The sequence below is a fragment of the Chrysemys picta genome, chromosome 4 (genome assembly GCF_011386835.1).
Source record: "Chrysemys picta bellii isolate R12L10 chromosome 4, ASM1138683v2, whole genome shotgun sequence".
Classification (NCBI taxonomy): Eukaryota; Metazoa; Chordata; order Testudines; family Emydidae; genus Chrysemys; species Chrysemys picta.
Genome location: NC_088794.1, coordinates 84,649,926 through 84,661,688, shown reverse-complemented (window position 1 = coordinate 84,661,688; position 11,763 = coordinate 84,649,926). Strand labels below are relative to the sequence as shown.

Sequence of the window (11,763 nt, the reverse complement as noted above, 5' to 3'; positions counted from 1 at the left end):
GATATGGTTTCTTTTTTGCTGGTGGTATTAATGCAAGAAGTTTGACACCCCTCTATCCCCTGCAATAATGGCACTGATGTTTTCAACCAGAACACCTGGTCAAAAAGGGGCCCTCCCCAGCCTGCTGAAAATGAGGAAGGTTGGGGAAGAGTGAGCAGGGCGGGTCCTTGGCAAAGGGGAAGGACAAGGGTGGTCAGTTTTGTTTGGTTAGAAAGTTGGCAACCCGAGGGTCACGTATTGTATGTGTAAGGACATGATGCCAGAAGCTGTTAAGAAAAAAAACCAAGCTTCCCATTGCTATTGTGCGCCTGAAAAGTTCTTTATTGGTTGTGCAGCCGTCCGTTCCTTATTAGTGCACTAGGAACTTGTGCTTGTTGTGGGGAGCTGATGGAGGGTTTCTGGTAGCTCTTGCTGAGACTCTGCAGCTGCCTCAGCAATCACATTCCTGTGAAATCTTTCCAGGACCTGGACCTGCCTGGGGCGAACAAGGATGTGAGGACGGATCCTGGTAATGGCTTCTATTGCTTCCTGAGGGCTCCACTGGTACAGCTGGAAAGGCAGAAATTCTGAATGAAAATCCATCCTCTCTAAAGATGGGTCAACACAGGTTTCTGGAGGGGCTAGCTACCTTCCAGAGCCTAGTTTAGGTGGTCAAGGAAAGTGGCTCACTTTACCCCTCCTTGTACTGAATATTATCTCCTGCCTACCTCAGTGAGACATCCAGCTCTCACTAGGAGCTCCTGAGAGGACACTCCCTCAAATAGAGGGGTGCAAATGATTACCTGAGGCTCCATGTCTAGGGCCCTACCAAAGATCCATTTTGGTCTATTTCACAGTCCTAGGATTTTAAAAATTGTACATTTCATTATTTCAGCTATTTAAATCTGAAATTTCACAGTGTTGTAATTGTAGGAGTCCTGACCCAAAAAGGAGTTTGGGGGGTGGAGGGGTCAGAAGGTTATTTTAGGGAGGGTTGCACTGCTGCTGGCCAGCTCTGAAGGCAGCACAGAAGTAAGAGTGGCACTACTGTAAACACCCCCCCCCACACACACACACCACACTCCCTTTTGGGTCAGGACCCCCAATTTGAAAAACACTGTCTCCCCTATGAAATCTGTATAGTATAAGGTAAAAGCACACAAAAGACCAGATTTCACAGTCCATGCATTTGGTAGGACCTAGCCATGTCTCACCAAATTTGCATGCTTTTGTGGACAGCTTCTCCTGCCCTAATCATAACAGAGCCCCTGGACCGACACAGCAGCTGTACTTTACCTGATATGCTTTCCTAATACAGGTGAAAGACTGAGACTGCTCTTGCTTCCCTCCACTGCTCAAGCAAACACTAATGAATGCAGTACTAAGGGATTCCTGCACAAACGTTGAAATGCCAAAGGGTTCCAGAGTTGCACTGATATTTTCAATATCAGTTTATGCTGTTATGAATCTGCCTCAGTTTGTGGGAACTTCAACTTTATTCTGTCTTGAGTTTGTTCTTACCCTTGATGCTGCATTTTATTTTGCATTTAAAGAAACAGTTAAATTGTGCAATTACTAGTTAGACTAAGCTTCCCATCAGCCTGAGCCCTGCAAGGTCCCTTTCTTGCCCCCTGAGAGCTCCAATTTCTTCAGCTGATTAGCTGCTCACTCACAATGAGTCACTCTTCATTGCTCATGGGAGGGGCTAAGGGAAGCAGTGCCAATCAGGATTTATTACAGCAAGGAGTACGGAGTAGGCCAGAGGTAGGCAAACTACAGCCTGCGGGACCCTCCTGCCCGGCATGTGAGCTACTGGCCCGAGAGGCGAGGCTAGCCTGTGGGATGCTCCTGGCCCCTCCCCTACAGCCTCAGCTCACTGCACCGCCAGTGCAATACTCTGGGCGGCAAGGGCTACAAGCTCTTGCCAGGCAGCGCAACTACAGAGCAGTGGCCTGACCCGGTGCTCTGTACTGCACGGTGGCGTGGCTAGCTCCAGCCAGGTGGCAGGGCTGCCCGTCCTGGTGCTCTGGGCGGTGCAGCTGTAGCACTGCCTGCCACCGGTGCTCCAGGCAGCGTGGTGGTAGGCAGGGGGTTTGGATAGAGGGCAGGGGAGTGGTTAAGGGGTGGGGTAGTCAGAGGGCAGCAAACAGGGGGATTGAATAGGGGCAGTCAGGAAGGAGAGGGGAGGTTGGATAGGGCAGCAGGTGGTGGGACAGGGAGGGGTGGATGTGGCAGAAGTCCTGGCAGGGCTGTCAGGGGGTGAGAAGCAGGTGGGGTCAGATGGGCCACACCTGGCTGTTTGGGGAGGCACAGCCTCCCTTAACTAGCCCTCCATACAGTTTCAGAAACCCGATGTGGCCCTCAGGCCAAAACATTTGCCTGCCCCTGGACTAGGCCCTCTACCTAGTAGCCACAGAATCTGTCAGAATAATCTAGGAAATTAAATGTGACAGCTGCTTCACACATTTAATTGCAGTCCACTTGCACATGAAGTCAAGAAACGTCACCCGTTCAGCTTCCATTGCCCATCTCTGTGGAGACAGCTGAGCAGCCAGAGGCATAACTGTACAGGAAAGTGCCAAGCAAGCTAGACTACTTCAGACGGAAACCACATTGTGACATGCACTAGTACTTTACTTCCAGCAAGTAGTGATTTATCAGTGTTGTCAGGGCAGGTGAAATTGAGAACCCTAGGAGACCCATTCCCATACTAGTGTCAATGTGCATAGAGATAAGAAGTGGAATATCAAAGGAAGCCCGTGTTCCAGTTCATTTAGCAGTTTTAGGTGATCAGCCTTACCTGCCCCCTCAACACGAGCAGAGGGAGGGTCTGGCAAACAGCTCATCCACAATGAGCCTGGAATCTAGCCACGCTCTCTAACGTTCCCTCTCCTCAAGTGGCTATACAGCCTAGACTCAGTACAACCATAACATTTGAAATTAGTTCTTAACATGCCTGACACTGAGCAGTCTCCTTGTTACTCCCGGCGGAATTCTGTGCTACTGCGTGCACGCATATTTAATGAGCCCCTGCAGATTTCTAATTTTTCACGCAGAAAAAAAGTCTGCCAAAATGTTGCTGCAGTTCGCCTTTCGCCCACCAGAGGGTACTGTAGCAATAGAACAAAGTTGCAACTCCCTGCAGCCAAGGAGAGAGCTGCCTTCACAGCACTTGTCAGGACAAGTTAGGAGACAGGGCCTGTAGGTCAGAGAGGGGCTCCTAAGGGCTAGGGGGGAGGACAGACCAGTTCAGGGGCTGAATGGGCAGGGCTGGCTTTAGGAAGTGCGGGGCCCCGACAGTGATGACAAAAAAAAAAAAAAGTAAAGAGTAAAAAACACCTTTCATTTCTTCCATGTATTATTTACTTTCCATAACCATATAAATAATAAAATTATATTACATGCATTGCATAATGTATCCGGATGCATGCTAACCCTACCTAAAGTTCTTGACACTCCCCCCACCTCCACCCCCAGGACCCCTGCCCCATCCACCCCCCTTCCCTGTCCCCTGACTGCCCCCCACCGCCCCATCCAGCTCCTTCCTGACTGCCCCCCCATTCAGCCAAATTGGCCTAAAGCTAGCCCTGTGAATGTGAATGGAGACACAGGGCCACTGGTGGGAGGTGCAGACACATGGGGACAGGGGAAGGGTGCAGAGCTCCATAGGGACAGAGTGGCGGCACAGAGACACATGGGGACAGGGGAGGAGTACAGAGCTCCATAGGTACAGAGTGGCTGGGTGAGGGCACAGAGACACATGGGGACAGGGGCAGATGTGCCTGACTGGGAGAGGCTAGAGGTCAGTCAGGGTCTGCATAGGGGAAACTTCCTAACAATCCCTCCCTACCCCCACCCTAAAACCTGTTCCATACTTTTCCCACCCAAAACCAACAGCCCTCCAAGTTCACACCCAGGCTCCTTCCCAGCAATTTACTTCCCTCTCCCTCAGCTCCTCTGTTACCCCTGACTCCCCCAAGCCTTTGCTCTGCTTCTGAGGGGTGTGGGAAATATGGTTCTGTATTGTAGTTTAAATGCATTATTACTCAAAGGTCTGTATTAATATGCCTAGTAAGGAATCTATTTGTCAAAAAACATTTCCTGAATCTTTTTTGTTGTCTGTATTGTTACAGACATACTTGCTGACAGGTATTTTGAAATAAATGACCCAAAATAATTGAAACTGGTGTGATTATATTGTGTTATTTTGACAAATAAAATATGCAGAATTTGGAAGAATTTTAAAATAGTGTGCAGAAATTTTATTTTTTTGTTAAATAATTTTTAATTTTTTGGTGCATAATTCCACCAGGAGTACCCTATTGCCCATGCAGCAGCAGCTTCCCCTATCATCCACTCAGCTGAATTTACTGAATGGAAGCAACTTGTTGAGGAGATGGCCCCTTATCTCAGCAATAGTTTGCCTATCCAGGGAGCCTGGGGTATAAATGTGCGCTCTTTAAGTACAGAAGCCTTCTAACCTGAATTAAATATGCTGCCACCATGGTGGCACTGCGGGAGCGTCCTGCCTTGCAGTGCACATAGACACTGTTCCCACACTCCCGATGCTTCAGTACAAATTCAACACCTCTCTGCAGGTTTTCCAATGTGGGAACTCCAGTCAGGTCCACTGTGCTGAGACGCAGCTGCTCTACTCCCATTGCCTCCCACTCCTGTAATGAACACAGAAGGACTGAATCAGTCACCAAGCTTGGGGTGGAAGAGAGGGTAGGCCCCATCAAGACAGCGGGGAGGTATAGCAGCAGTGCAAGGGAGTAAAGGTTAGTGGGGGAAAATCAAGATAGGAACAAATCAGACATGACGGAAGGGAGAGAAAAATCTTTGTCATGGTTATCAGAGGGTAAAGAACGGAGTGTAAACTAGACACTAGGAATACAACTTTTGTGAGGGAGTTTTCCAGGTGAAAGAGAAAAGACTAAGTGACCCTTAGAATGTGTGAGTTAATGAGTTTGTTGTGTGGTCTGTTGTGGGGGCTGTGTGCTGAGTCAAGCATCCTGCTAGGCTGAGAGCTTAGTCAGGAGGCTCTAGCCTGCTATCCTTTGATCCCTAACCCCTTTAAGATCCCTTGACAAGGGAGTGGGCTAACTCAGGGAGATCAGGGGTTTAAAAAGCCAGCTCCTAAGCAACCAGAGGAACGGCAAACAGGGGAGTTTAGCGAGGAAGTGGGCAGATTTACCTAACAAACATATTTTAAACTGAAGCCAATTACTCCCTTCTTTGTCCATCCCCCGATCCCCCCAAAAGCCTGCAAGAGTAAAAATAACGAAGGCAGAAGTTCATCAGCAGGGTGGGGCTATCCAGTTTATTGCATTGAGTGCTGCATGTACAGTTACCTGCCTTGTGGGGAGGTGCAATGAGTGTACATGCAGTGCAAATAGCTCATGGTCCTCAGAGAGACAGCACAGGCTCTTAAGGCCAGAGTGGCTGAACTGAAGGAGATAAGGAAGACAGGTACATAGATGAGACTTTCCACCACACAATAGAATGGTTCCATCCCCACTCTGACAACCTCTATGTTATTAAGGAGGATGAAAGTCTTGGAAGGATAACATCAAGCTGAAGCACAGGGAAACAATCCCATAGTTAGGACCCTCCTTCCAGATGGTATCATGGTGTCCTCGCACACTGAGGATAACCCTCCTGAGATGGGAACCCCAATTACTAGGAAGAGCCAGATAACAGTAATAGAGGATTTGATTATTATAAACATAGATAGTTGGGTTTTTGATGATCAGGAAAACTGCTTGGTAAATTGCCTGCTGGGTGTGAAGGCTGTTGAGGAGGAGCCAGTGGCTGTGGTACATGTAGGTATCAATGAATAGGGAAAAGAGAGGTCCTGGAGGCCAAATTTAGGCTGCTAGATTGAAATCCAGGACCTCCATGATAGCATTATCTGAAAAGCTTCCAGTTCCATGGGCAGGGCCAGGAAGAACTGTGAGGTCTCAATGCATGGATAAGATGATGGTACAGGGAGGAGGATTTTAAGTTTATTAGGAACTGGGGTACCTATTGGGAAAGGAGGAGCCTACACAGGAAGGATGGGCTCCACCTAGACCAAAATGGAACCAGACTGCTGGCATATACAGTTAAAAAAGGTTGTAGAGGGTTTTTTAAACTAAGGGCTGGGGGGGGGGGGGGAAGCTGACAGGTGCAGAGGAGCACACGGTTCAAGCAGAACCATCACTTAGGGATGAAATTATTAAAGAGGATAACTCTATATCCTAGCAAGGAGGATAGGAAAGAAGTTGGTACAGTACAGGTAGGAGCTATTGAGGAACAGCCAGATGTAGAAGAGGCCCATTTAAATGTAACACATGCAAGCAACTGAATATTGACAAAATGTACAAGTGCTTACATACAGATGCTAGAAGTCTAAATACTAAGCTAGGTGAACTAGAGTGCCCAGTATTGAATGAGAATATTGATATAATAAGCATTATGGAAACTTGGTGACACACCTGTCAGGGATGGTCTAGATAATACTTAATCCTGCCTTGAGTGCAGGGGACTGGATCAGAAGACCCCTCAAGATCCCTTCCATTCCCATGATTCTAATCAATTGGATGTGGTAATACTGTGGTACAAAATATATAGGAATCACAGAGTAGGTCATGATGGTGGGAGAGTGGGACTAATATGTGAAATAGTCAAAATAAAAATCTTAAATAAATTAAACTATACCACAGAATCTGTATAGATAGAAATGTCATGCTTGAATAATAGGTGTAGCAGTAGGAAGATACGATTGACCACCTGATCAGGATGGTGATTGTGAAATGCTCAGACAGAAAATGCAATAATGGGGATTTCAACTAGCCTCATATTGACTGGGTATATGTCACCTCAGGAAGGGATGCAGAGATAAAATTTCTAGACACACTAAATGACTGCATCTTGGATTTAGTCCTAAGCAAAGCACAGGATCTGGGCCAAGAGGTGAATATAGCTGAACAGCTCAGTAATAGCAACCAGAATATGTTTAAGTTTAATATCCTCGTAGGAGAAAAAATGCCAAAGAAACCCACCACAGCAGTATTTAACTTCAAAAAGGGAAACTACACAAAAATGAGGAAGCTAGTTGAATGGAAATTAAAAAGAACAGTCACAAGAATGAAATGCCTGCAGACTGCATGGAGACATTTTAAAAATACCATAATAGAGGCTCAAACTAAATGCATCTCCCCCTCCCCCAACAACAACCCCCCCCCCCCCCCCCCCCCAAACCAAGCAGGTAAGAGGACAAAAAAAAATGCCATGATGGCTAAACAGCACAGTAAAATAAGCAGTTAGAGGCAAAAAGGCATCCTTTAAAAATTGAAAGTCAAATCCTACAGGGGAAAATAGAAAGGAGCATAAACTCTGCCAAGTCAAGTGTGAAAACGTAATAAGGCAGGCCAAGCAAGAATTAGAAAAGCAACTAGCTAAGGACACAAAAACTAACAGCATTTTTTTTTGTAAAGTCTATCAGAAACAGGAAGCCTGCCAAATAGTCAGTGGAGTCTCTGGACGATTGAGATGTTGAAGGAGCACTAAGTGAAAACAAGGTTGTTGCAGAGAAGATACATGAATTCTTTGCATCAGTCTTCATTGCAGAGGATATGGTGAGATCCTCAGATTTGTCACCTAAAAAGAATGGCTCAGGTGTGGGGAAATGTCCCAGATTGAGGAGTCAATAGACAATTTTGAACAAATTGATAAATTAAACAGTAATGAGTCACCGGGACCAGATAGTATTCACCCAAGAGTTCTGAAGGAATTCAAATATGAAATTGCAGAATTACTAACTATGGTATATAACCTATTGCTTAAATCATCCTCTGTTCCAGATGACTGGAGGGTAGTTAATATAATGCCTATTTTTAAAAAGGGCTCGAAAGGCAATCCTGGCAATTACAGACCGATAAGCATAACTTCAGTACACTTCCGAATTGGTTGAAACTATAATCAAGAACAAAATTATCTGACACCTGGTACGTCGGGGAAGAGTCAACACGTTGTAAAGAGAAATCATGCCTCACCAATGTATTAGAATTCTTGAGGGAGTCTTCAAGCACGTGGACAAAGGTGATCCAGTTGATAGTGTGCTTTAGACTTTCAGAAAGCCTTTGACAAGATCCCTCACCAACGGCTCTTGAGCAAAGTAAGCAATCATGGGCTAAGACGGTAGGTCCTTTCATGGATCAGTATCCATTTAAGATAGGAATCAAAGGATAGGAACAAATTATGAGTTTTCACAGTGAACAGAGGTAAGTAGCAGGTTCAAGGGGGGGGGGGGGGGGATAGCTCAGTGGTTTGAGCATTGGCCTGCTAAACCCAGGGTTGTGAGTTCAATCCTTGGGAATCTGGGGCAAAATCAGTACTTGGTCCTGCTAGTGAAGGCAGGGGGCTGGACTCGATGACCTTTCAAGGTCCCTTCCAGTTCTAGGAGATGGGATATCTCCATTTTTTTTTTCCCCTTAAGAATTTGTACCAGGACTTGTGCTGTTCAAGATATGCATAAATGAGCTGGAAGAGAGGGTGAACAGTGAGGTAGCAAAATCTGAAGACTATGCAAAATTACTCAAGCTAGTTAAGTCCAAAAATGACTGTGAAGAGCTACAAAAGGGTTTAATTAAACTGGGTGACTGGATGATAAAATGGCAGATGAAATTCAATGATAAATGCCAAACAATGCACATTGGAAAAAATAATCCCAACTATACACACAAAATGATTGGGTCTAAATTAGCTGTTACCACTCAAGAAAGATCTTGGAGTCATTGTGGATAGTTCTCTGAAAACATCTGCTCAATGTTCAGCACCAGTTAAAAAATGTTAAGCTACATTAGGAAAAGGATAGAAAATAAGATTGAAAATATCACAATGCCCCTCTATAAATGCATTGTACGCCCACATCTTGAGTACTTCATGCAGTTCTGGTCACCTCATCTCAAAAAAAGATAAATTACAATTGGAAACGGTGCAGAGAAGGGCAACATAAACGATTAGGAGTATAGAACAGCTTCCATATGAGGAGAGATTAAACAGACTAGAACTGTTCAGTTTAGAAAAGAGATGACAGAGGGAGGATATGATAGAGGTCTATAAAATCCTGAACACTATGAAGAAAGCAAATAGGAAAGTGTTATTTAGCACTTCAAATAACACAAGAACTAGTGGTCACCAGATGAAATGAATGGGCAGCAGGTTTACAACAAACATAAAGAAGTACTTCGCAAAATACACAGTCAGCCTGTGAAACTCGTTGCTATGGGATATTATGAAGGCCAAGAGTATAACTGAGTGCAAAAAAGATTTAAATAAGTTCATAAAGGATAAGTCCATCAATAGCTACCAGGCTCCAGGAGTCCCTCAGCCTCCAACTGCCAGAAGATGGGACTGGATGAGAGTATCACTCGAAATTGCCCTGTTCTGTCCATTCCCTCTGAAGCATCTCGCACTGGCCACAGTCAGAGACAGGATACTAGGCTAAATGGACCATTGGTCTTATCTAGAACATAAGAATGGACGTACTGGGTAAGAGGAGAGGTTAATACATTAAGTGGTACAGAGAAAGCCAATTGGGCTCTCCATCTGGGAACAAGAGGTGCCCTCTGAAGTTAGGGCAACAATGCTACAATCTGTGAAGAAATTTTAATGAAATGTAGAATACTCCTCAACTTCTGTCTCCTCCAATGTTGCTGCTCTCTTCCTCCTCACTACCATTTTTTTTATGTTATTAAACTGAATGTTGACTGTCAGTTTCTGGGTGAAGAAATCAAGTCTTAATTCACTCTAAAAGGGTAGAGCTATGGTGCTATGTATTCTGGAATTTATTGCAGCAAGAGATCACAGTAGGAAACAGCTTTGTACATTCCACTTAAGTATTAAATATATTGTCTCCAGAGACACTACAAAGGATGTTACAGGACTTTCAACTCCCTCATTATTTAGGGTGGGAACTAGTCCCAACCAGACAGGGCAGAAAAAGATTTCCCTTGTGGTACAGTATGGCAAAAATACATGCTGAGGGGTAGTGTTATTCCTTCCTCAGAGGCATCTGACACTGGCTGCTTTCCGACAAGAAAGCAGATCAGACAGCCCTTAACTCATACATTTCTATTTCTATAGCAGGAACTACCCTGCTTATTCCATATTCGCCAATCATGCATCATGTTACTCCAGAGCTTCTAACTTCAACTGTTAGTCGCTTTCAGGATCTGATGTTATGAAACTAATGTTGCTTGCTATTGTCAGAAATACTTGGTTGTAACTGTGCTTCAGAGGTTCTCTGGAGCTTCAGTAATGCGGCAGGTTTGGATACCTCTAGGGATTGGTAAGGGCATAAAGAGCCTTTCACGGATAGTTTCAAATCTGGCCCAGGTCACTAGTGAACAAAGTCCATCAAAGTCCAACCACCAGAGAAGTGCAGAACTCAATAGTTAGAATTGTCCATAATGGTTTGAAATTTGATCTTCACCTCACCAGGTAATATGAAAGATTGAACTGTCTTCTCTAATAGGCTGCAGGGACTGTGTGTTGTACAGCTCCAAGCACATTGACTGCACACCCATAATAAATGATGGCCAGATGAGTACAGTTTCTGTTGGACAGATGTCACCGCTACAGTAGCTGCTAACTGGCCGGCTTCTACACATTCTCACAAGAGACACAAAAGTAAACAGGCCATGAGACCAAACACCTCTCTAACCTCTATCCGCCTCCTCAGTGGCTCTATACTAGACGTGGCTCTTTCCAGCACTAAATTAATTTATTATTCTTGTGTTAAATGAAGGGCTGGGCTGAATACTCCCTTTCCACAAACCAAACTTCCCCCCCGCAAACATTTTAGTATATAGCATTTAGCTCTGTTCAACTAGAAATCGTGTTAAAGCGCTCAAACTTTGCACGCCGAGTAGAGGTTTGGAAAGCAGTAGGGGGATTAGAACAGGGAGCGTCTCCCTTCAGGGGAGTAACGGCTCTTCCTGGGCTGAAAGTCTGGAGCCTGTCAATGGTCCAGGCCACTCTGCCCGCGGAGAGAGAAAAGTTACCCACCCCGCTGGCAGGGCGGAGAAGTGCAGGGGCTCGTGACAGCCACACCGCAGCCTTGCCGGGGACTGGGACGCTCCCCACCCAACCGCTCACACCGCCCTGCGACCCGGAGGAGCGGAGGCCCCGCACGTGCGGGGCAGGCCCAGTCTCCGGCTCACCTGGGCGGAGCAGCAGAGGAAGCGGGTCTCATACTCCTCGTTCAGGGTGAGCACCCCGCGCACGTTCTCCTCTTCCACCAGCTGCGGGGAAGACAGAGTCAGAGCCGGCTGGGTGCGGGCAGGCGGGTGAGAGCCCGCGCCGCCCCCCGCCCGGACCGCCTCCCCCCCGCCCTGTGCTCCGTTACCCTGCGGCTCCGTGCCCGCAGCGGCAGCGCCCCCAGCAGCACGGCCCGGTCGATGCGGTGAAACCAGGGCCGCTGGGAGCCGGGCAGCCGCTCCCGCACCAGGGTGTAGAGCAGCGTCGGGTAGAAGAAGAGCCGGGCGGCCCCGGAGCCCAGCGCGACCGCCACCCCCATCCTCGCAGCCGCAGGGGGCCGGCTGGTTTGCTCGGCGGTGAGGGGTGAAAGGAGGCGGGCGAGTTCACTAGGCGGGTGGGCGGCGAGGGCGCGCGGACGGGCTCACTGGGAGTGGGAGCTGGGGGGCGGACGGGCTCACCGCGCGGGCGAAGGGGAGTCGGTGGGAGCCGGACGGACTCACTGCGCGGGAGGGGCCTTGGAGCTTGCGCCTTCCCCTG

General features: G+C 47.0%; 1 protein-coding gene across 2 annotated transcripts; it reads right to left on the bottom strand.

Annotated features, from left to right (window-relative positions):
- Positions 1-298: 298 nt before the first annotated feature.
- On the bottom strand, positions 299-11,678 carry PTPMT1 (protein tyrosine phosphatase mitochondrial 1). Of its 2 annotated transcripts, XM_005294993.4 has the most exons (4): positions 11,375-11,676; positions 11,190-11,270; positions 4,461-4,652; positions 299-549 (listed from the first exon to the last, which is right to left on the bottom strand). In XM_005294993.4, the coding sequence occupies exons 1-4, from the start codon at positions 11,543-11,545 to the stop codon at positions 358-360; spliced, it is 636 nt and encodes a 211-aa protein (XP_005295050.2). In that variant the 5' UTR covers positions 11,546-11,676; the 3' UTR covers positions 299-357. The 2 variants fall into 2 exon arrangements, with proteins under 2 accessions (XP_005295050.2, XP_005295051.2); XM_005294994.5 differs by lacking the exon at positions 11,190-11,270 and having other exon boundaries at positions 11,375-11,678.
- Between the last annotated feature and the right edge of the window lie 85 nt (positions 11,679-11,763).